The following is a 21,208-nucleotide window of genomic DNA, read 5'->3' on the forward strand; positions in this document are numbered from 1 at the left end:
TAATAATGAAATTATTAAATATCTTCCAGTTTGCCTTAGTGAGAAATAGGCAGAAGACGACTTTACCTTCGAACCAAATGGACAAATAATCCATCCTATTAACAAATCAGCAACTGCAGTATATATTAGCAGTATAGTTGTAGTCTGTCAATGAGAGGACCATTTATGTGATTTAATCAGTGTTTGATGTATTTCACTTTTTTTTCTTGGATAGAATGAGGGGGAACATATTATTAAATAATTATTCCCTTTTTGAGGGACAAATGTCATGACTTGTCAGAAGAATAAAATCCAAGTTTAATATGTCAAAAGGCAACCATATTAGAAAACTCTGGTTGAGGACACTTTTCAAGGCACTGTAGAGGACTGATATGTGTAATACATTTACATCAGGGACAGAATAAACATAACAGTTGAACAACACTGACATCATTCAAATGTATCACAGTTTGAATCATTATGGCCTTATCACTGCATCATCATGAATTCACAATCACTATGAAATACATGTGACATTGTGATTCAAAACAGACAACAGATTTAACCTTCAAAACAACAAAAATCCTGACAAAAACAAGAGGGAAGCAGTTTCAACACCTATAATGATTGGCTCCATATTTCTATGATTTGGGAGGTAGCAGTTAACAAATGTATCCATAATGAACTACAACTATCCATTATGAACTATAAACTAGACACAAACAGTATTGTAATCTAACAAAGCATGGAGTCATGGCTGCATACTCATTACTACACTTCTGTGTAAATCACCCACATGAATGCCGTCCCTGTCAACACAGTTCAAATTCTGGTTGAGGGTGAAGATTATCATGCTAAAGTATAAGTTTTACTCTTTTGAAGAATGATTGTCCACAATATTAGAGACAACAGGAACGTTTGTCTCAGGGAGGGGAGGGAACGAAGGGCATTCACAAGAAGTCTTGGCCTTTAAATTATTTTAATACAAGGGCTGTTTGCTCAGTGTGAATAGTACAGTTCTATTATCTAAAAGAGAACCTCTTCTTTTTCATCACTCTTCTCTTTAGCACTAAGGGTGGGGGTTTGTACTGTGAAGGTTTTGTCAAATGCACCACGGTCCACCCGATAAGACCCCTTTTCCAGAGACATGCAGGATTCAAATCGGTGGCCCCACAGAATCTCGTCCTCAGTGTAGGAGGTTCTGGCTTGGCATATCATACCTACAACACAGAAGAGACTACATTTTTTCCCACATTTTGCACAGCAAGGCATTTATGAGACGTTTAATCTTTACACATCTATCTCTTATGCTACAGTGACAGACATGAGGGCATTACATTATTTTCTAATGATTTTAGATATAATTTGAGGTCACTTTCTAATATTCAAAGCCAACCAACCTGACGCCTCCACAATTCCCTCCAGAATGATGATGATCTCAAATCTCTCCCTTGTCAGACGCTCAGCCCCTATTTCCCAGAAGGGGCTGCTCTCGTTGATGACATGGGTGATGGTCTGTGGCTCGACCAACAGGAGCCTGTCTCCTCCGGTATCGTAGCCCAGGTTTATCTCCGACTGCTCCAGTGGTATGAACTCCCCTTCCTTGGTCTGTCTAGACTTTATCAACTTGGCTCGTATCTTGGCGTCCACCATGTGACTCGCCCTCAGGTCTCCGATGCGGAAGAGGAGGCAGAGTTTCTCGTCACGCTCCGATATGACACAGTGCTTGCTGAAGATCAGAGTCTGGGCCCTTTTCTGAGGCCGGGAGATCTTGACGAACATGCAGCCAACCATGAGGGCATCGATGATGGAGCCAATGATCGACTGGGCCATGAGGAGAACCACACCCTCCATGCAGTTGGCCGTCACCAATCTGGAGCCATAGCCAATGGTCCTCTGGCTCTCCACCGACAGAAGCAGGGCAGAGATGAAACTGTCCACATTCTCGAAGCAAGGCTGCCATTGAGGGTCGTGGACGTGGGCCACGTCATCCCGCAGCCAGGCATCTAGGAAGTAGATCTCGGCAAAGGCCACCCATGTGACAACGTAGCACATGGTGAAGACAAAGAGGAACCAACGGTACTTCAAGTCCACCAGAGTGGTGAAGATGTCCAAGAGGAAACGGCTCTTGTCCTCGATAGGGCCCAGGTTGACCCGACACTTCCCGTCTTTGGTGACGTAGCGCTGCCGCTGCTTGTTGGCTGTGCCATAACTTGGCCTCTCGTCACCTAGGAGTTTGCAGCGTGGCTTGTTCTCACCACTTGTGCCATGGGCGGAGCTACGGGTGCTACCAAAGGGGCCACCAAAGGGAGCACCTGAGTACCACCTGGAGCTGAAACGCTTGAGGTGGCGTCCGCAGTGAGAAGTGGCTGGCTCCTCAGTTGGGATGATGTACTGGCAGGTGTCTACCTCCTGGCTGATCAATCCTGCAACAACCTGATGGGGGCCTGGGCTCTGGGGCTGTGGCTGGGGGGATGCAGAGGAGGCTGGCTGAGGTGAGAGACCTGGGAAGTTGTCATAGTTGTTGTTATTTGAGTTGGGGATGAGAGAGATCCTTGTGGAGTGGAGCATTGTCAAAGCCATGTTGGTTTTTGCTGCAACCTGAAAAAAATGTTAGAACAATTAATTGACTGATTCATACATTACATTACATACATACATGATCTACAATGTATTTGTGCTGGAAACAGTATCCAGTGTCAACACAACCCACTGAACAATAATCCAAAACACAAGCGAACATAATTGACTCTCTGCAATAGGTACCCTCTTTGGATATGGGGTGAAGCATGTTGATTCTGGGGGTGGTCTAGGGAGGTGTTTGGCTGTGAGAGTCTGTGCTGGTGGAATTGAGTTCCGGCGGGGGTCAATTCTCGTAGGACTCCTGTAGTCACCGTTATGGGGCTCGTGTAATGTCACCCTGCTGCACATCATGGTGAAAGCCATCAGCGAGACTACTGTAGATTCCTGTGCTCTGTGTGGCAGTTGAACTACTGAGGGCCCAGAAAGTTGATTTCTTATTCCTGTTGAAGCAATAGAATCCGATTGAGAGTTGCCACACAATTATCAACCACCACTACAGAGGAAAGAGACTAAATGAAACTCTTCCACAATAATGGTGGAACTTAACTCCTTATGTTCTGATTATGGACAGTCATATTTCATAGTTCAGGGATTGTTAGTAGGCTAAATCCAGCTGTGGGTCAGTGGGTGTATGCCAGATCTCTGATACACTGAGGGTGTTCTTTCAACAGATGGTTCCCTCTCCTCAGGATAAATTCTTACATCATTCCTCCCCCTCTCCTGCCCCCAACAACTTTCAAATCGTACCAATCTGAGTTACGTTGTGTGATATCATCGGTCTCTGCTGGATATAATTAAACTATAGGGATTATGATTGATCCTCTAAATTAATCTGGTAACAACCAAGGCGCATGGTGATGGATTTGAGGAGATTACGGTTTTACTCTTACTTACGAAGGCTTAGATAATAGAATTGCCCAGATGTGGCCAAAAGAAACCCGGGCAAATCTCGATTTCTTGTTGTCACTGTTTCTGTTCGTGTTGTCATTCACTCTCTCCCCTACTGGACCGACAAAACAGCTCGTAGCGGCAGACGTGCTGCGCTGCGTGCAGGATTTCAGGAACACATCAATATCGACTGACTCCAGAGTGCAGCAGACCATGAACCGCCCAAGGCATTGTAATCAACAGTACTAATTGCACTCCGAATGTTTTTCTGTACAGAAAAAACTAGAGATCTCATTACACCTTATCTGTAGAATAGTTGTGATGCTACATTTTTGATGTGCAGCTAATGTTGAACAACATCTTCTTTATAATAATATAATAATAATATATGCCATTTAGCAGACGCTTTTATCCAAAGCGACTTACAGTCATGTGTGCATACATTCTACGTATGGGCTTCACCAATTCTGAGATGTTTAGCCCATTCCTAAAAGTGACATAATACTGTAAAACAATTGCTTTTTTCAGTTGCAATCTTAAAACAACATCCTTATAACCAGACCAACACCAGACGAAATGTGCTAGAACAACCTGGGAAACTATACAAACACAAACAGAGAGGGAAAGTAAGGGATGGAGGTATGTATATCTGTACATTAAGGAGAGTCATCATAACTAACTGCCAAAAGAAAGACAACAAACTAAACCATACCTGAATAGAGATGCCAGTAGTTGTTCTCAGTTTGGGATCATCTTCCACTGGAGAGAGAACAAGCAGCTATCAAAAACAAATACAAGCGGGATGGCTTTTTGTGGTAAAGCTGGTGCTGTGGTTTCTCTCCCAGTGATGTCAAGGCGAACTGGCAGGATGCCTGCTGTCCAGCTGTGGACCAGAGGGGGCTGTCCCACACTCCCCCCTCTGCGCACATAGGGAGGTCAGCTGTTAATCTCACGGGGTCAGCAGGGCTGGCGAGCTGTGCAGGAAGTAGTATGGCACCATGGGAAGTGACAAATAAACAACAAACACAATGCACAGTACAGAAATGTTAAGTTGGTCGTTGGACAATCAATATTGTTTTCTCTCTCTCTCTGTGTGTGTGTGAGAGAGAGTGAGAGTGAGAGAGAGACAAGGGGTGTTCTAAGGTGAAAGACAGAAATATAGATTGAAAAAAGGTTTGCATAATATATCAGAAATATAGATTGAAAAAGGGGGAAAGACACAAAATAAGATTAGAGAGCAAAGCAAAGAGAAAAGAACAACAGAAAGAACAGAAAGTTTTAAAGTTTATTGAGTGTCAATACAGGTTTCAACAAGTGGAAATCAGAGGAGTGGAAGGAAAGGATTACATATATAAACAAGAGAATACAAAACAAGATAGGTTTGGACAAAGGAAACTGAATTTCTATGCTCACAGCAATCCTAATTCATCATGATAAATGTAAAATATCTAGGAAACTATAAAAATACTCTTTCTTGTGTTTTCACTTTCTTAAAACACACCTGCATAGGTTCAAAGCACTAATACCTTAATAATGCATAATAAAGAAATCTCTCAAACTCTCCTTGATGTCTCTGTGAGTATCATATGAGCGTATAAACTCTGCCTCAAGTCACTCAGCATCTACAACATTTTCCAGCTTAGAAAAATGTGGTAAAAGCACATTAAAAAGTAATATAAAAAACTGCTTTGCAATACTAGGCAGAAATCCAGTTTTTGTCAACTCTACATCAGGACAAAAACGTTAGCGGCCGTCGGCTGTCGTACGGGCCCTGACACTTATTCTCAGAAGCTGACCTCTGACCCCTTGGCCTTACTTGACGGCGACCACAGAGGTGTTGGTGATAGACTCCATGATGGCGGCCAGGCGGCTGCACAGGTCGTGGGGCACTTTGGAACGCACTGTTGGTGGATCTTTTAGAACCACCATCTCTGTTGAGCAGTCCAGAACCCTGGGCAGAAACTCACCCAGCTTCTCCTGTAGGGAGTCTGAAAAGGAGTGGAAGGGGTGAGAGGGTAGAGAAAAACTTAGAACTTAGAGAGGAAAATGTGCTACAGAGACACGCTATTATAAGCCTTATAATAATACATTATACAGTTGAAGTCGAAAGTTTACATACACCTTAGGCAAATACATTAACCTCAGTTCACAATTCCTGACATTTCATCCTATTAACAATTTACTGTCTTAGGTCAGTTAGGATCACCACATGATTTTAAGAATGTGAAATGTCGGAATAATAGTAGTAGAGAGAATTATATATTTCAGCTTTTATTTCTTTCATGACATTCCCAGTGGGGCAGAAGTTTACATACTCAATTAGTATTTGTATTGCCTTTAAATTGTTTAACTTGGGTCAAACGTTTTGGGTAGCCTTCCACAAGATTCCCACAATAAGTTGGGTGAATTTAGGCACATTCCTCTTGACAGAGCTGGCGTATCTGAGTCAGGTTTAGGCACCCTTGCTCGCACCCGCTTTTCAGTTCTGCTCACAAATTTTCTATTGGATTGAGGTCAGGGCTTTGTGATGGTCAATCCAATACCTTGACTTTGTTGTCCTTAAGCCATGTTGCCTCAACTTTGGAAGTATGCTTGGGGTCATTGTCTATTTGGAAGACCTGTTTTGCGACCAAGCTTTAACTTCCTGACTGATGTCTTGATGTTGTTTCAATATATCCACATCATTTTCTTTACTCATGAAGCCATCAATTTTGTGAAGTGCACCAGTCTCTCCTGCAGCAAAGCACCCCCACAACATGCTGTCACCACCTTGCTTCACAGTTGGGATGGTGTTCATTGGCTTGTAAGCCTCCCCTTTTTTCCTCCAAAACACAACGACGTCATTATGGCCAAACAGTTCTATTTTTGTTTCATCAGACCAGAGGACATTTTTTTTTAAAGTACGATCTTTGTCCCCACGTGCAGTTGCAAACTGTAGTTTGGCTTTTTTATGGTGGTTTGCTGAGCTTCCTTTCAGGTTATGTCCATATAGGACTTGTTTTACTATGGAAATGTATACCTTTGTGTTTCCTCCAGCATCACAAGGTCCTTTGCTGTTGTTCTGGGATTGATTTGCACTTTTTGCACCAAAGTACATTAATCTCTAGGAGAACGTGTCTCCTTCCTGAGCGGTATGATGACTGTGTGGTCCCATGGTGTTTATACTTGCATACTATTGTTTGTACAGATGAACGTGGTACCTTCAGGCGTTTGGAAATTGCACCCAAGGATGAGCCAGACTTGTGGAGGTCTACAATTATTGTTCTGAGGTCTTGGCTGATTTCTTTTGATTTTCCCATGATGTCAAGCAAAGAGGCACTGAGTTTGAAGATAGGTCTTGAAATACATCCACAGGTACATCTCCAATTGACTCAAATTATGTCAATTAGCTTATCAGAAGCTTCTAAAGCCATTACATACTTTTCTGGAATTTTCCAAGCTGTTTAAAGGCACAGTCAACTTAGTGTATGTAAACTTCTGACCCACTGGAATTGTGATACAGTGAATTATCACTGAAATAATCTGTCTAAACAATTGTTGGAAAAATTACTTGTGTCATGCACAAAGTAGATGTCCTAACCAACTTGACAAAACTATAGTTTGTTAACAAGACATTTGTGGAGTGGTTGAAAGCTACTTTTAATGACTCCAACCTAAGTGTATGTAAACTTCCGACTTCAACCGTACATGCTAAGACATGGGTTGATGTCAGGGATCTGTGCAGGCCAGTCAAGTTCTTCCACACCGATCTCAAAAAACTAATTCTGTATGGACCTCATTGTGCACGGGGGCATTGGCATGCTGAAACAGGCAAGGGCATTCACCAAACTGTTGCCATAAAGTTGGAAGCACAGAATCGTCTAGAATGTCATTGTATGCAATAGTGTTAAGAGTTCCCTTCACTGGAACTAAGGGGCCTAGCCCGAACCATCAAAAACAGGTCCAGACCATTATTCTTCCACCACCAAACTGGCACTATGCATTGGGGCAGCTAGAGTTCTCCTGGCATTCGTGAAACCCAGATTCATCTGTCGGACTGCCCGATTGTGAAGCGTGATTCATCACTCCAGAGAACATGTTTCCACTACACCAGAGTCCAATGGTGGCAAGCTTTAACACCACTCCTGCCGACGCTTGCCATTGTGTGGCCTACCACTTTGAGACTGCTCCTAGACGTTTCCATTTCACAATAACAGCACTTACAGTTGACTGGGGCAGCTCTATCAGGGCAGAAATGTGACAAAATTACTTGTTGGAGAGGTGGCATCCTTTGATGGTGCCACGTTGAAAGTCATTGAGCTCTTCAGTAAGGCCATTCTACTGCCAAGGGTTGTATAGGGAGATTGCATGGCGTTGTGCTCAATTTTATACACCTGTCAGCAACGAGTGTGGCTGAAATAGCCAAATCCACTAATTTGAAGGGATGTCCACATACCTTTGTGTATATATAGTGTATATTTAACACAGCTTGGATAAATCCCAGTAAAAACCTCTTCCCCTCCACCTGTCCTCACCATCCAGGTCTACTCCCAGGTAGGAGCACCAGTGGTTGCGGACAGCCTCCATGGTGTCCAGGTCTTCCTGGCTGACCATGTCCGGCCGGCTCATCAGGTGCATGCAGGGGATGACCGCCTCGTTCATGATGATCATGCCCTCCTCCACGTCGCTCACCTCGCCGCTCCTGAACAGGGTGGCCGCGTTGTCATTCATCTCCTATGAAGGGGGCAGAAGGGGGAGAACAGGGAATATGCAGGTGCAGTGTCACTATGGAGTCTCTTTAGATAGTTTGTGTTTTCCGGTTAAGATCCTAGGGAATTCATGTACAAATTAACCTCATAACAAACACAAAAAAGTGGCTGCAACTAGGTCTTTTCTAGCTTGAAATGAAAAACAAGACTTGTTCCTAAATAACTGCAACATTTTCAGTGAGCTGTTGAATGTGGGGCTTAAAATACAGAGCTTCATCAAGGTGAAATCCCAAGTACTTATATGATGACACCACCTCGATTGGCTCTTTTTGCAAAGTGACTGAGGCAGAGAAGGGGGTTGCTTTCTTGATCTGGAGAATACCATTAGTTCTCTGCATTTAAGATCAATTTGAGCTGAAAGAGATTATGTTGGACATCAAACGCTTCCTGCAATTTGAGAAATGCCTCATCTAGTAGTGTAGGAGCAGTGCTATAGATGATGGTGTCATCTGCATACAGAAGGGAAATAACCCTGCAGAACAGGAAATGTGAATTATTAGTCTAGAGATAAGTAGTCTATACACACATAAAGTTTTATTATACTATATAGCAGGGCTATTTAACTCCGGCCATATGATTTTTTTTTACTCACACTGAAGTTTAGCTTATTATTCCCTATATTATTAACATTTAATATACCTTTAATTCTATATTCCCAACTGACAACATCAGTCTCATGTCCAAAATCTTTTTTAAACTTGAGCATCTGTATCATCAGTAGCACTCACTTTGAGACACCTCCTTCTGTAAAATGCAATAAGGGACTGCTCCATCCCTCTCTTCTCCCCTCTCCTCAGCAGCATGGCGTTGTCTTTGTAGGCATGGTTGAGGTAATTCAGCGCCTCGCGCACCCTGGTGGAACACAATGATATTACGTCATGACACGTCAGCCCACTGATGACATCACTTAATACAGTCATCCCACTCACTCAAACCACCATATAGGCTGATCACGTAGGGGTAGAGCCCCAGTTGCCATGACAACACTTACTTTCCATGCTGGTACTGTTCCAGGCCCGTCAGCAGGTAGACAAACACTGTCCGGAATAGGCTGTAGTCGTCATGCCATTGCTGAGGAGAAGAGCACACAGACACATTCAATTCAAGTTTGGGCTGGTTTCCAATGGAAAAAAATGTCTACCTAGAGTTTTGGTGTAGATAATATACAGTACCTGGCTCCTTCCATCAGTCATCAATGCTTGTGTAATGCAAAAAAATTCAACGATTTTACTGAGAGTTACAGTTCATAAAAGGAAAATCGGTCAAATTAAACAAATGAATTAGTCCCTAATCTATGGATTTCACATGACTGGGCAGGGGTGCAGCCACGGGTGGGCCTGGGAGGGCATAGGACCACACACTGGGGAGCTAGGCCCAGCCAATCAGAATGAGGTTTTCCACACAAAAGGGCTTTATGACAGACAGAAATATGCCTCAGCACCCCCTCAGATGATCCCACAGGTGAAGAAGCCGGATGTGGAGGACCTGGGCTGGTGTGGTTACAAGTGGTCTGTGGTTGTGAAGCCAGTTGGAAGTACTGCCAAATTCTCTAAAATGACATTGGAGGTGGCTTATGGTAGAGAAATTAATAAATTATCTGGCAACAGCTCTGGTGGATATTCCTGCAGTCAGCATCACATCTGTGGTATTGTGTTGTGTGACAAAATTACACATTTTAGAGTGGCCTTTTATTTTTCCCAGCACAATGCTGTTTAATTAGCTTCTTGATATGCCACACCTGTTAGGTGGATGGATTATCTTGGCAAAGGAGAAATGCTCACTTACTGTGATCTAAACACATTTGCGCTCAACATTTGAGAGAAATAAGCTTTTTGTGCATATGGACAATTTCTGGAATCGTTTATTTCAGCTTATGAAATATGGCACCAACACTTTACATGTTACGTTTATATGTGTGTTCAATATAAATAAGCATTTTATTAAGTTTTGCTCAAATTGTCCTTATGTGAAATGACACAAGGGCACCATTAATCACTGATTGTCTTGGATTCTTTATGATTGGTGGAGCAAACTGCTTGTCAGTGATGCCAAAATGGTGGAAAAGCAGAGTTTAGAGGTAATGATCATTCATACTCTGTAACCATGTATCCATCCAACTATTTTTTTGTGAGTAAAAGTTTGTATGATGGTGACATGATCGGTGCCTGGCTGCCAATTGGCAAATAATTATGAACTCCAATAACCAGATTTAAAAAATATTATATCCACTTTTTGCACAGAGTGAGGAGTTCCTTCGCCATTTTAGCTGACCGACATTTCCCATTATCTTTGCTGAAAGTAGTCATAGAAGATGACAGCGCGCCACACAGTGCGATTCCAACAACGCAAACAAAGATCTACACACATGCCAGAGGCATTTCTCACTTGGTACAATATATATTCCTCTACACTCTTAGAAGAAAAGCTGCTATATAGAACCTAAAAGGGTTCTTTGTCTCCATGGGAGAACCATTTGAAGAACCCTTTTGGTTCCAGGGAGAACCCTTTTGGGTTCCATGCAGAGCCTTTTCTATAGAGGATTCTACATGGAATCCAAAAGGGTTCTGCATGGAACCAAAAAGGGTTCTCCTATGGTGACAGCCAAAGAACTGTTCTGGAACCCTTATTTCTAAGAGTGTTGTTATCAGAGTTCCACCTGCAACTGGAAACAGGCATTTAGAAGACACAGGTGCCTTCCAAATCGAGAATAAAGAAAGGATTGGCAGTAAAATTTTGGTTGAAAATAAGTTTACTATGCTTGCATTAGACCATCAGATCAACCTTCAGTATAAGCTATCTTAGCTATGCGGCTGTCGGTTGATTCTGGATTGGCTAAGGGAAACATAACTATTGACACATACCATATATTCCTCCATATCCATATCCTCTGGCTTGATGAGGCGTAGTTTGGTGCGGGCTTCTCTCATGATACTAATGGACCTACACAGGAAGTGATGACACAGGAAGGGATGATTTGCTCCACAGCAATACACCTATGAATAATACTGTCAACTTGATGACAATGTTGATGAACAATTATTTTTAATTATACAACAAATTATTGTAAGAAAAGCAGCAAGTACATTTACAATGAAATGACAATACATGAACATATTTGAAGTTTTTAATTATACATTTCAATGTATGTCAGAAAGTTGTGCTGACTGACCTGTCGTCGAAGCTGAGGTTGCGGTCGGTGAAGCCCTCCAGCAGGGTCCTCTCGATGACACGACTGGGCGCCTGGTTCTGGAAGAAGTAGACCAGGGCATGGTGCAGGCGCGGGTCCTGCTGGGGAGTGGTCTCCTCCTGAGACAACTCAAACAGGCGGGAGTACTCCTCCTGGAACGCCTGGTGAGAGGGGTGTGAGGGATGTTAGAGGTGTGTGTAAGTGTTATGGACTTTATGAATAATGACTAAATGATGTATACATTTAACATAAACCTTAAACTAACAGAATACTACCCTGTCACTGTATGATTGTATGAAACTCATTAGAATCATAAAACTAAATCTAATGTGTGTAGTTTTAGTTTTAAATTAGAACAAGGACTTTCTGTTCCTTTTTAGTATGTAAGCAGGGTGTAAGTGAGAAACAAAATGGAGCTATCGTCAGACAGGCTGGAATACTGTGTTCCTTACAGGACATTCTGTCCCCACCCAAGGAGGGGAGAGACCTTGGGCTTGTAGTAGATTGTTTAACAGGTGGCAGACAATGTGAGAAGACTTGTGAACTATGTTGCCATTGTATCTGTGAGGAGGAGGGACATTTATGATGAAATGTGAGGTATATAGACCAATGTACCGGAAATGATAGGGAGAGCTCTCTAAATAAACATTCCTGACAATTGTAGCCGGGCCTCTGTCTGTTTCATTTTAATAAGAACCTTACAAATTCTTAGTAGCAGACAGAGTATTTTAATTTAATTGGTTTATGAACATGAGAACAAAATTCTCTTGACAGTAAGTATGTGTATCTGTGTGCTCTTTATCAGATTCTGAGGTGTGTGGTACAAATAACAAAAACTGTACAAGAGTGAATGATATCTTAATTTCATCCTCCTTGATTGGAGTGTGAGGTCCCAACAGTACACTTTTTATAACAAGTGTTTTTAATAAGTACATGGGAATTCCAGGGAATTCCAGGCAGGTGGAGTCCGGGGGAGCACGCCACCCATGAATTTACTTTAACAACCTTACCTCCCAGATTGGTAAAATGAGTTGTGCTACTGAATAGAAAGACATGACTTTACAATAAAAATTACTTCAAATATATGAATTCAGTGTGTTGCTACTTGTTGTGGATATCGTCTAGGCCTAGGCCTATATAATCAGGACCATTTTCAAAGTTAGATACCCTTTAACATTAAACCGGTCTTCTCTTGAGATTGACAGCTTTACTGCAAGATATGAATTGCCACAATGATGTTTGTTCTTCAAATTATGTATTTTATTGGCTCTGATGCTGTGGACACTTAGGGAAAGGAAACCAATGTGTAATTTTGTAATGGGTGAACTATCCCTTTAACAGTTTGACCTGTCAATCAATCAATCACTGTGGGTGGGATTGTCAGGGGAAGGGGCAGAATGTTTGAGTCACACAGTTGGTAGGGTTACAGTCCTGGTGGCCATTTAATTAATTGTTCATCAGTCTTATGGCTTGGGGGTAGAAGCTGTTAAGGAGCCTTTTGGTCCTAGACTTGGCGCTCCGGTACCATTTCCCGTGCGGTAGCAGAGAGAACAGTCTATGACCTGGGTGACTCAATAGATCACTAGAAAATGCATATCTTTCCTTCTAGAGGGAGAGGGCTATACAGACTAGTGAATTTAAACTTTTAACTTAAAAGAAGCCTAGTTAAGTTATGAAGTGAAAAAAAGTAGCCGGCTGAGAGTGAGCGGTTATGGAAAACAATGCCTATGGCGCAAGTCTGCCAAGACTCTACCTCTCCCCTTTATGTATGTGCATATACCTCAACAAGAGGAGAAAGACTACATGTTTACAAGTATAACATTGTGGAAGGACATAGACTAGCGAAATTATAATGAGCGAGTACTAAGGATACAGCCTACTTTACCTTGATGAGGCCAGCCTCAGGGCCGTCCTTGTCGAACACCTGTCTGGCTTTGGCTATGGCCATAATGATGCCTTGCATGGCTGGAGTTAGCATCATCTTAAACACCACAGAGAAGGACAAAGAATTAGAGCAAGTCCACACACAAACTCCTATAGCAGAAACGCACCTTTCAGCGATCCATTTATGCTGTCTCCATTCATTGAATAGATGCAAGCTATAATAGTAATATTTAAGGCAACAACCAAAGAGTGTTATTGCCCAATAAGTATCTAAACGATTTTCTAACCAAAAACCAATAGAAGTCCATGTAATATGGAACAGCACGCTGTCAATTTATTATTATTAATTTGTATTTATTCATGTAAGTTAAATAAAGTTAGTTAAGTAGCGGCTCTCTACCTCTTCATTGTAGCCGTCAGTGTCGGCCCGGACCAGGATCCTGCCCACGTTGGGGATCTCCACCTCCGACACCACATTCTCTGGTTGCTGCTGCTGCCTGCTTCTGGTCGCCACCGGGGCATCCTGATCATCCTCGCCATCTGCCTGGGTGTCAGGCGCTGCTGCAGCTTCCGCCACTGCCTCTCTGAACCCAGTCTCGCTGTCTGTCTCAGTGGTGACGTCTGTGGAGGGGTCAGGGGTCACAGCTGCAGTCTGGGCCTGGCCACTCATCTCTGCTGCAGGGCTCAGAGACTGAGGTGCGGGGAGCTGCTGGGGATATTAAGTTGACATTAATGTTTTAGTCATTTAGCAGACGCTCTTATCCAGAGCATCTTCCAGTTAGTGCATTCATCTTAAGATAGCTAGGTGGGATAACCACATATCACAGGCATAGAAAGGGCATTTTTTTTGTTAATAAAGCTAGAAACACACACACACAACCAGTCAAAAGTTTTAGAACACCAACTCATTCATGGGGTTTTCTTTATTTGTACTATTTTCTACATTGTACAGTAGAATAATAGTAAAGACATCATAACTATGAAATAACACATATGGAAACATGTAGTAACCACAAAAGTGTTAACAAATCCCCCCAAAAATATATTTGAGATTCTTCAAAGTAGCCACCCTTTGCCTTGATGGCAGCGTAGCACACTCTTAATGACAGCATATATCATTGAAATAAAATATAATCATTTTTCTAACTGGATCCTTTCGATTGATAAACTGAGTTGTAAAATGTACATTTACTGTGCAAGGTCCACAAACAAAACAATTCACTACATTGGGATTCATTCAGGACTATATGCATTGACCACTAGAGGTCGTATGTACACCATTTATGATTAAAGTTGGTTGTTTCCCCAGGCAGGGTATTCTGTCCAGCAAGCAATGGAATATGTGACACAAACCCGATTACTGTTAAATGAAGCGTAAGGCATGTCAAATCTAGAGTTAACAGTCAGATACTACTGATACTACTATCAGACTGACAAAGAGTAACTCATATATCACAACGGATCCTTGTCAACAGGTAATATGCCTACGTTTCATGCACATTCACAAAATTCTGTCATCACTCAATGTTTTCAAAAGCCACATCATCAGCATTCACAGACGCATTGTCAAAACATTACACAGGCCTGAAAAAGAGCATCAGTTCCTGCAAGCAACTGACCTACAACTTGTCGCTGGAACACACCAGAACTCTCCAACTAACCAACCGTAAAGTACAGTAAGGGATATAAAAAGCTCATGTTCTATTTAAAACCAGGCCTGTCACAGCTCCTGAACCTCTTGACAGAGTCACCCCAATATCCCCCAGTGATAAACCAGTTAGCTGAGGACTGACTATGCGGAATGATGCTGGGATGGTGGGGGGAGGGTGTCCAGTGACTGGCTGTTAGGGCCTTATCGCCTCCAGGGAGGGAGGTGTGGTATGTGGGGAAAGGGGCTTTGGCGAAATAGTTTTTTTTAAATACCCCAAAATTACTAGTATATTAACAAGAGTAGCTTTGTCCAAACACAACTAGTATGAAATGACATATTGAAACAGAAATTAAGCTCACACGTAAAATATCACAAAAGACTTGGTTAAAACTCAGACGAGATTGCAGGAGGTTAGCCGAGTGGTAAACACAGCTGCCTTTGGACTACACATAGCCACTGTCTAAAATAAAGACAAATGAATAACACTGCCTTTTCTTTTTTCCTTTTACCCCTTTTCCTGCAATTTCGTGGTATCCAAGTGGTAATTACAGTTTTGTCTCTTCGCTGCAACTCCCTTATGGACTCAGGAGAAGCGAAGATCGAGAGCCGTGCGTCCCCCGAAACACACCCCAACCAAGCCACACTGCTTCTTGACAGAATGCCTGCTTAAGCCGGAAGTCAGCCGGGACACAATGTGTCGGAGGAAACACTGAACACCTGGTTACCGTGTCAGCGTGCATGCGCACCGTCCGCCAAAGGAGTCGCTAGAGCGCAATGGGACAAGGACATCCCTAACCCTCCCCTAACCCGGACGATGTTGGGCCAATTGTGCGTCGCCCCATGGGTAACGCGGTCGCGGCCGGGTGCGACAGAACCTGGACTCGAACCAGGATCTCTAGTAACACAGCTACTGTAGCAACTGTGATGCAGTGTCTTAGACCACTGCTCCACTCAGGAGGCCTACCCTTTTATTTTTTATATGTTGTTTATCTCACACTGAACCCATGGGTCACCCTAATATCACACCCAAAACATCCAGTAGCAGCAGCTATCACTATGCAACAGGGAAGTAAGAGATATAGGCCTAGGTATATTTGTGTATGTGGCCTAGATAGAGTATATTACATTTATTTAAAGGGTGCTCATATGACAACCCCAGACCCCTCTTTTCACCCTGCCCACCTGACAGTGTTGCTGCCCCTCCTCGTCCTCACTGGTATGTTGGCAGGGCTCTGGCGTGACAGAAACAGCCTGGTGGTCGCACTCCTCTGGGCTGCTGCCAACACTCTCTGGTGACACAGGGACCGGGGACTGGGGCTGGCTTGTTGGGACTGGCTCTGACAGGACAAGGACCATGAGTTGAACAAGCAACTATAGTCAGAACTCAGATCTTAGAGACTGTATAGAGCAGGTGGTATAACTCCAGTCATTAAGGATCCTGCAGTCCTGCTGGTTAACATTTTTCACTAGTGCTAATTGAACAATTTAATTGAATTAACTTGATACATTTTATGGAGAGGGAAACTGATTCCTCACCATCGGCAGACAGAGACAATAGTGCTTAGCCAAATGTGGTGACCGTATAATTTAGTATCCGACTAAAAGACAAGGATGAAAACCAGCATACACAGCCACCCTCAAAGACCAGAATGGTGTAACCCCGACATACATTCATGTCCAGACCAACCTCCAGATTCCACAGCTGGTATAACAACCGATTGTGCCACATGTTCCTGTTCTCCAGTGGGTTCCTGGGCTGCGCCAGATTGGGGGACTGGTTCTGCTGGGTCGTCTTTAATGGGAGCACGAGTGGAGGTGACGGCTGCTGTGGGAGAGACTGGATCCTCCTGTGGCTGCTGGCAGAACTGGTCTTCCCACTCCTTGAGCTCCTGCTGGAACCAGCGGTTGTCTTCGCGCACGTATTGCCTGAGGATGGGTGGCAGGGAGTCCATGGCCTGCATGACCTGGCCTGTCTCGTCATCTGTGTCCTCTGTTAACATAAATATCATAAATATAACAATCACAATGAGCTAACTAATAACAGTCAATAGTAACCTAAACTGCTAAGCAGCAAACAGTGAAAAACTTTATGTAGATAAACATGTCAGGTCTAAAAAACCTAACACCTGGTCAGGCCATGATTTGGATATATTCATGTATTTATGTATAGATCAAGAGAAGCAGTTACAGTTACAGAAGCAGTTACAGCGTTGACAGATATAGCAGGTATACACTATATGACCAAAGGTATGTGGACACCTGCTTGTCGAACATCTCATTCCAAAATCATGGGCATTAATATGGAGTTGGTCCCCCCTTTGCTGCTATAACACTCTTCTGGGAAGGCTTTCCACTAGATGTTGGAACATTGCTGCATGGACTTGCATCCATTCAGCCACAAGAGCATTAGTGAGGTCAGGCACTAATGTGTGTCGATGAGGCCTGACTCGCAGTCGGCGTTCCAATTCATCCCAAAGTGTTTGATGGGGTTGAGGTCAGGGCTTTGTGCAGGCCAGTCAAGTTCTGCCACACCAGTCTTGACAAACTCATTTCTGTATGGACCTCACTTTGTGCACATGGGCATTGCCATCCTGAAACAGGAAAGGGCCTTCCCCAAACTGTTTCCAGTAAGTTGGAAGTACAGAATTGTCTAGAATGTCATTGTATGCATAAGGGGCCTAGCAAGAACCATGACAAACAGCCCCAGACCATTATACCTCCTCCACCAAACTTTACAGTTGGCACTATCCATTGGGACAGGTAGAGTTTTCCTGGCATCCGCCAAACCAAGATTCGTCCGTTGGACTACCAGATAGTGAAGCGTGATTCCTCACTTCAGAGAATGCGTTTTCACTGCTCCAGAGTCCAATGGCTGAGAGCTTTACACCACTCCAGCTGATGCTTGCAATTGCACATGGTGATCTTTGGCTTGTGTGCGGTTGCCCGGCCATGGAAACCCATTTCATGAAGCTCCCGACAAACAGTTCTTGTGCCGATGTTACTTCCAGAGGCTGTTTGGAACTCGGTAGTGAGTGTCGCAACAGACTTCAGCACTCGGCGGTCCCGTTCTGTGAGCTTGTGTGGCCTACCACTTCTCAGCTGAGCCGTTGTTGCTCCTAGACATTTCCTCTTCATAACAGCGCTTACAGTTGACCCGGGGCAGCTCTAGCAGTACAGAAATTTGACAAACGGACTTATTGGAAAGTTGGCATCCTATGACGGTGCCACGTTGAAAATCACTGAGGTGTTCAGTAAGGCCATTCTACTGCCAATGTTTGTCATTGGAGATTGCATAGCTGTGTGCCTCAATCTTATACACCTGTCAGCAACGGGTGTGGCTGAAATAGCCAAATCCACTCATTTGAAGGAGTGTTCACATACTTTTGTATATATAGTGTACATACAGTATAGGTATGATTAGATATATGTAAACAGCACTGTGACATGTCAACTTGAGCCTTTCAAATTGGCGCTGGGCTGGGGCTTGATACTTGCCCAGGGGCCAAGAGTACCTGCGGTGGCATCTATGTGCTCAAAGAGACATGGAGCTCTGCTCACTGGACAGTGCCAGCAGGCAGTCCAAATTACATGTAGCTGATATGTTTTTGGTCCCTGAAACATTACTTATTTTTTTAGCCCTTTTTCTCCCCAATTTCGTGATATCCAATTAGTAGTGTCTACTGTCTTGTCTCATCGCTGCAACTCCCGTACGGACTCAGGAGAGGCGAAGGTCGAGAGCCATGCGTCCTCCGAAACACAACCCCAACCAAGCCGCACTGCTTCTTGACACAACGCACATCCAACCCCGAAGCCAGCCGCACCATTGTGTCGGAGGAAACACCATACACCTAGCGACCTGGTCAGCGTGCACTGCGCCCGGCATGCCACAGGAGTCGCTAGTGTGCGATGAGACAAGGATATCCCTGCTGGCCAAACCCTCCCTAACCAGGACGACGCAGGCCCAATTGTGTGCCGCCCCATGGGCCTCCCGGTCACGGTGGAGCCTGGGCTCGATCCCTGGAATACATTTGATTAGATTTATTAGGATCCCCATTAGCAGATGCCAGTAGCGACCGGGGTCCAACATAATGAAAAAGACATTACAAACAAAATACTTGACAATTTACATCAGTTAAACATACATGTTAGTACATACATACATCAAGTATGTCACATGGGGGAGAGGCGTACCGCGAGGTGTTGCTTTATTTGTTTTTGAAACCAGGTTTGCTGTTCACTTGCACTATATGAGATGGAAGGGAGTTCCATTTTTTGTTCTGGACCTGGGGACTGTGAAAAGACCCTGGTGGCATGTCTGGTGGGGTAAGTGTGAGTGTCAGAGCTGTGTCTTATAAAAAAAGGGATACAGTCAGTCTTACCTCATCTCTTAGCCAGACTGACTGGCATGCATAGTATTAATATTAGCCCTCTGATTACAATGAAGAGCAAGGTACTGGCAGCAAGCTGGTAGGTCTGCTGTTGGAACCAGTAAAGAACCATAGCTAGTTTCTCAGTGGAAAGGGGAGGAGGGAAATGGGTACCTGTGATGAGGTGAGGCAGCCTGTCGTCAATGTACATGAGACAATAGGCACTGGCGTTGGTCATGCCTCCGTACGAGTCCCTGACCAGCTCCTCCCAGGAGGACTCGCTGACAATGACATCGTTGTACTTCATCCAGCGCTGGTTGGCATGGTCGTAGATATAAGCCCAGTAGTGGCCGGCCGAGGCTTGGCCCTCGTGGACGAGGACGGCGTGAAGCCTATACGGAACCTTCACACGTCAAACAAGGTTAGGACCAGAAAAGTAAAGTTTCAGCAGAATCTTTCTGTATTTTAGGTCCCGGAAATTCAAGTTTCAGCAGAAATCTTCGGTATTGACACATGTACACATTAAACAAAGGATTAGGACAAACAATGTTTTGGCACAAACATTCTATAGTTTATTCTATAACTTTTAATAACCTCTGCTTTGTTACTAGCATGCCATGACATATACTGAACTCAATCCATTCTTGTTAACTTCTCATGACATTCAACCCCTTTGTATTCTCTGTTTCCACCCACAATTGTGCTGCATTGTGATAATGCACAAATGCTAAGGCAACAATATCAAACTCATTGCCAAAGGTAACATGTAATAATGTTTTTCAGTGTGTGGGATACTGTTAATCAGTATAGTCTCTTGTGACCGAACATTAACATAATGCTAAATCGAGTACCTGACAAGTTTTGGGACTTGGTTCCTAGACGAATCATTATGCAATGATACACATATACACATGTTCAACCTGACAAAGTGATATTAGTGTATCTCATGCTTTAACCTGACAGGGACTGTCAGATGGATGAGTACGAGGGATCTTACCTGACACAGGCTGTTATCCGAGTACATGCCCTCCAGTGCTTGGCTGACCCTGTCGATGCTGGCCTTTAGCTCTGAGCACCAAGACACAGACACACAGATCAATGCAGTGCACCTGGGGCCGTGCCAGACACATACACTCTAGAGTAGACACTGACTGCCAGGATAGGCTGTCAGCTCATGATACACATCCAATTGAAAAACGATCACTAGAAATGTACAGTAAATGAGCATGATCAAATATAGCTCCAAAACATCTTTAAAAAGTTAACTTGCCTCAGTGAATGTAATTTCTCAATCACTACAGATATACCATATAAATCATGTGCTAGTCACATATCAAAATGTCATGGGATGTATCCATTGTTAAAATGTTGGTGCTATGCATATCTTTAATGTACAATACAAATAAATCAACTTGAACCCAAATACAGGGAGGTTATCATTAGTGAATCCAGGTGTAAGTCACTGTACCGTTCATGTTGATCTCCACCTCTGACCTCCAGCGCTGCAGGCAGATCTTGACAAAACGCAGCTCCTCCTCGGTCACACTGTGGGGGGCGGGGTGAGGTGGGGTGTCCATGGGGGCTCTACACTGGGTGAAGGGCTTGAAGATAGGTGTCCTCTGGCCCGAGGGGGGCTGCTGCTGGCAGGTGGGGCTGTCGGACAGGCCTGTGTCTCCTGGCTCCTGACACTGACTGAGGAGACCCACCGAGGAAAAGCAGGATATCAACAAAAATACAGTAAATACAGGGATTGATGTGCTATACACAGGCTAACAGGTAAAACATTATAGGGTTTTGGTCATTTTCATTTCAGAAATTAAATGGAATAAATAGAAATCTACAGTATTTCATATTACCCATAATTTTTTACCACATTTCAAATGTATGAACTGATTTTCAATAATCTCCTGAATTGACTGAT

General features: G+C 43.6%; 2 protein-coding genes across 7 annotated transcripts in view; both read right to left on the minus strand.

The window, feature by feature from the left end:
- Window positions 1-276: 276 nt before the first annotated feature.
- LOC124011962 (G protein-activated inward rectifier potassium channel 3-like) lies at window positions 277-4,680 on the minus strand. Of its 2 annotated transcripts, XM_046325252.1 has the most exons (4): window positions 4,163-4,680; window positions 2,746-3,002; window positions 1,380-2,580; window positions 277-1,199 (listed from the first exon to the last, which is right to left on the minus strand). In XM_046325252.1, exons 2-4 carry the CDS (start codon window positions 2,923-2,925, stop codon window positions 1,006-1,008), a joined length of 1,575 nt encoding a protein of 524 aa, XP_046181208.1. In that variant the 5' UTR covers window positions 2,926-3,002; window positions 4,163-4,680; the 3' UTR covers window positions 277-1,005. The 2 variants fall into 2 exon arrangements, with proteins under 2 accessions (XP_046181208.1, XP_046181215.1); XM_046325259.1 differs by lacking the exon at window positions 2,746-3,002 and having other exon boundaries at window positions 4,163-4,597.
- Window positions 4,681-4,721: 41 nt separating this feature from the next.
- LOC124011908 (ubiquitin carboxyl-terminal hydrolase 28-like) overlaps window positions 4,722-21,208 on the minus strand; it is a 31,479-nt gene continuing 14,992 nt past the window's right edge. For 4 of the 5 annotated variants that reach the window (XM_046325242.1, XM_046325241.1, XM_046325240.1 and 1 more), the window contains exons 14-26: window positions 20,756-20,979; window positions 20,285-20,355; window positions 19,462-19,690; window positions 16,608-16,910; window positions 16,103-16,257; window positions 13,670-13,978; window positions 13,271-13,366; window positions 11,368-11,546; window positions 11,060-11,138; window positions 9,190-9,269; window positions 8,927-9,050; window positions 7,965-8,163; window positions 4,722-5,438 (exon numbers count right to left, since the gene is read on the minus strand). In XM_046325242.1, the coding sequence (XP_046181198.1) occupies window positions 5,263-5,438; window positions 7,965-8,163; window positions 8,927-9,050; window positions 9,190-9,269; window positions 11,060-11,138; window positions 11,368-11,546; window positions 13,271-13,366; window positions 13,670-13,978; window positions 16,103-16,257; window positions 16,608-16,910; window positions 19,462-19,690; window positions 20,285-20,355; window positions 20,756-20,979 (2,224 nt within the window). In that variant the 3' untranslated portion in view covers window positions 4,722-5,262. The remainder of the gene's footprint in view (window positions 5,439-7,964; window positions 8,164-8,926; window positions 9,051-9,189; window positions 9,270-11,059; window positions 11,139-11,367; window positions 11,547-13,270; window positions 13,367-13,669; window positions 13,979-16,102; window positions 16,258-16,607; window positions 16,911-19,461; window positions 19,691-20,284; window positions 20,356-20,755; window positions 20,980-21,208) is intronic. The other variant, XM_046325239.1, reaches the window with a different exon arrangement.

Source organism: Oncorhynchus gorbuscha, linkage group LG02, assembly GCF_021184085.1.
Source record: "Oncorhynchus gorbuscha isolate QuinsamMale2020 ecotype Even-year linkage group LG02, OgorEven_v1.0, whole genome shotgun sequence".
In the NCBI taxonomy this organism is placed as follows: domain Eukaryota; kingdom Metazoa; phylum Chordata; class Actinopteri; order Salmoniformes; family Salmonidae; genus Oncorhynchus; species Oncorhynchus gorbuscha.

What these genes read in the sequence shown, in the direction of transcription:
- LOC124011962 (XM_046325252.1), bottom strand. Translation starts at nt 2,925, where the DNA reads ATGGCTTTCACCATGATGTGCAGCAGGGTGACATTACACGAGCCCCAT. An exon ending in TCACCCCATATCCAAAGAGG is followed by an intron (nt 2,581 to 2,745) that starts GTACCTATTGCA and finishes CATTTTTTTCAG; the next exon opens with GTTGCAGCAAAAACCAACAT. An exon ending in GGGAATTGTGGAGGCGTCAG is followed by an intron (nt 1,200 to 1,379) that starts GTTGGTTGGCTT and finishes TCTGTGTTGTAG; the next exon opens with GTATGATATGCCAAGCCAGA.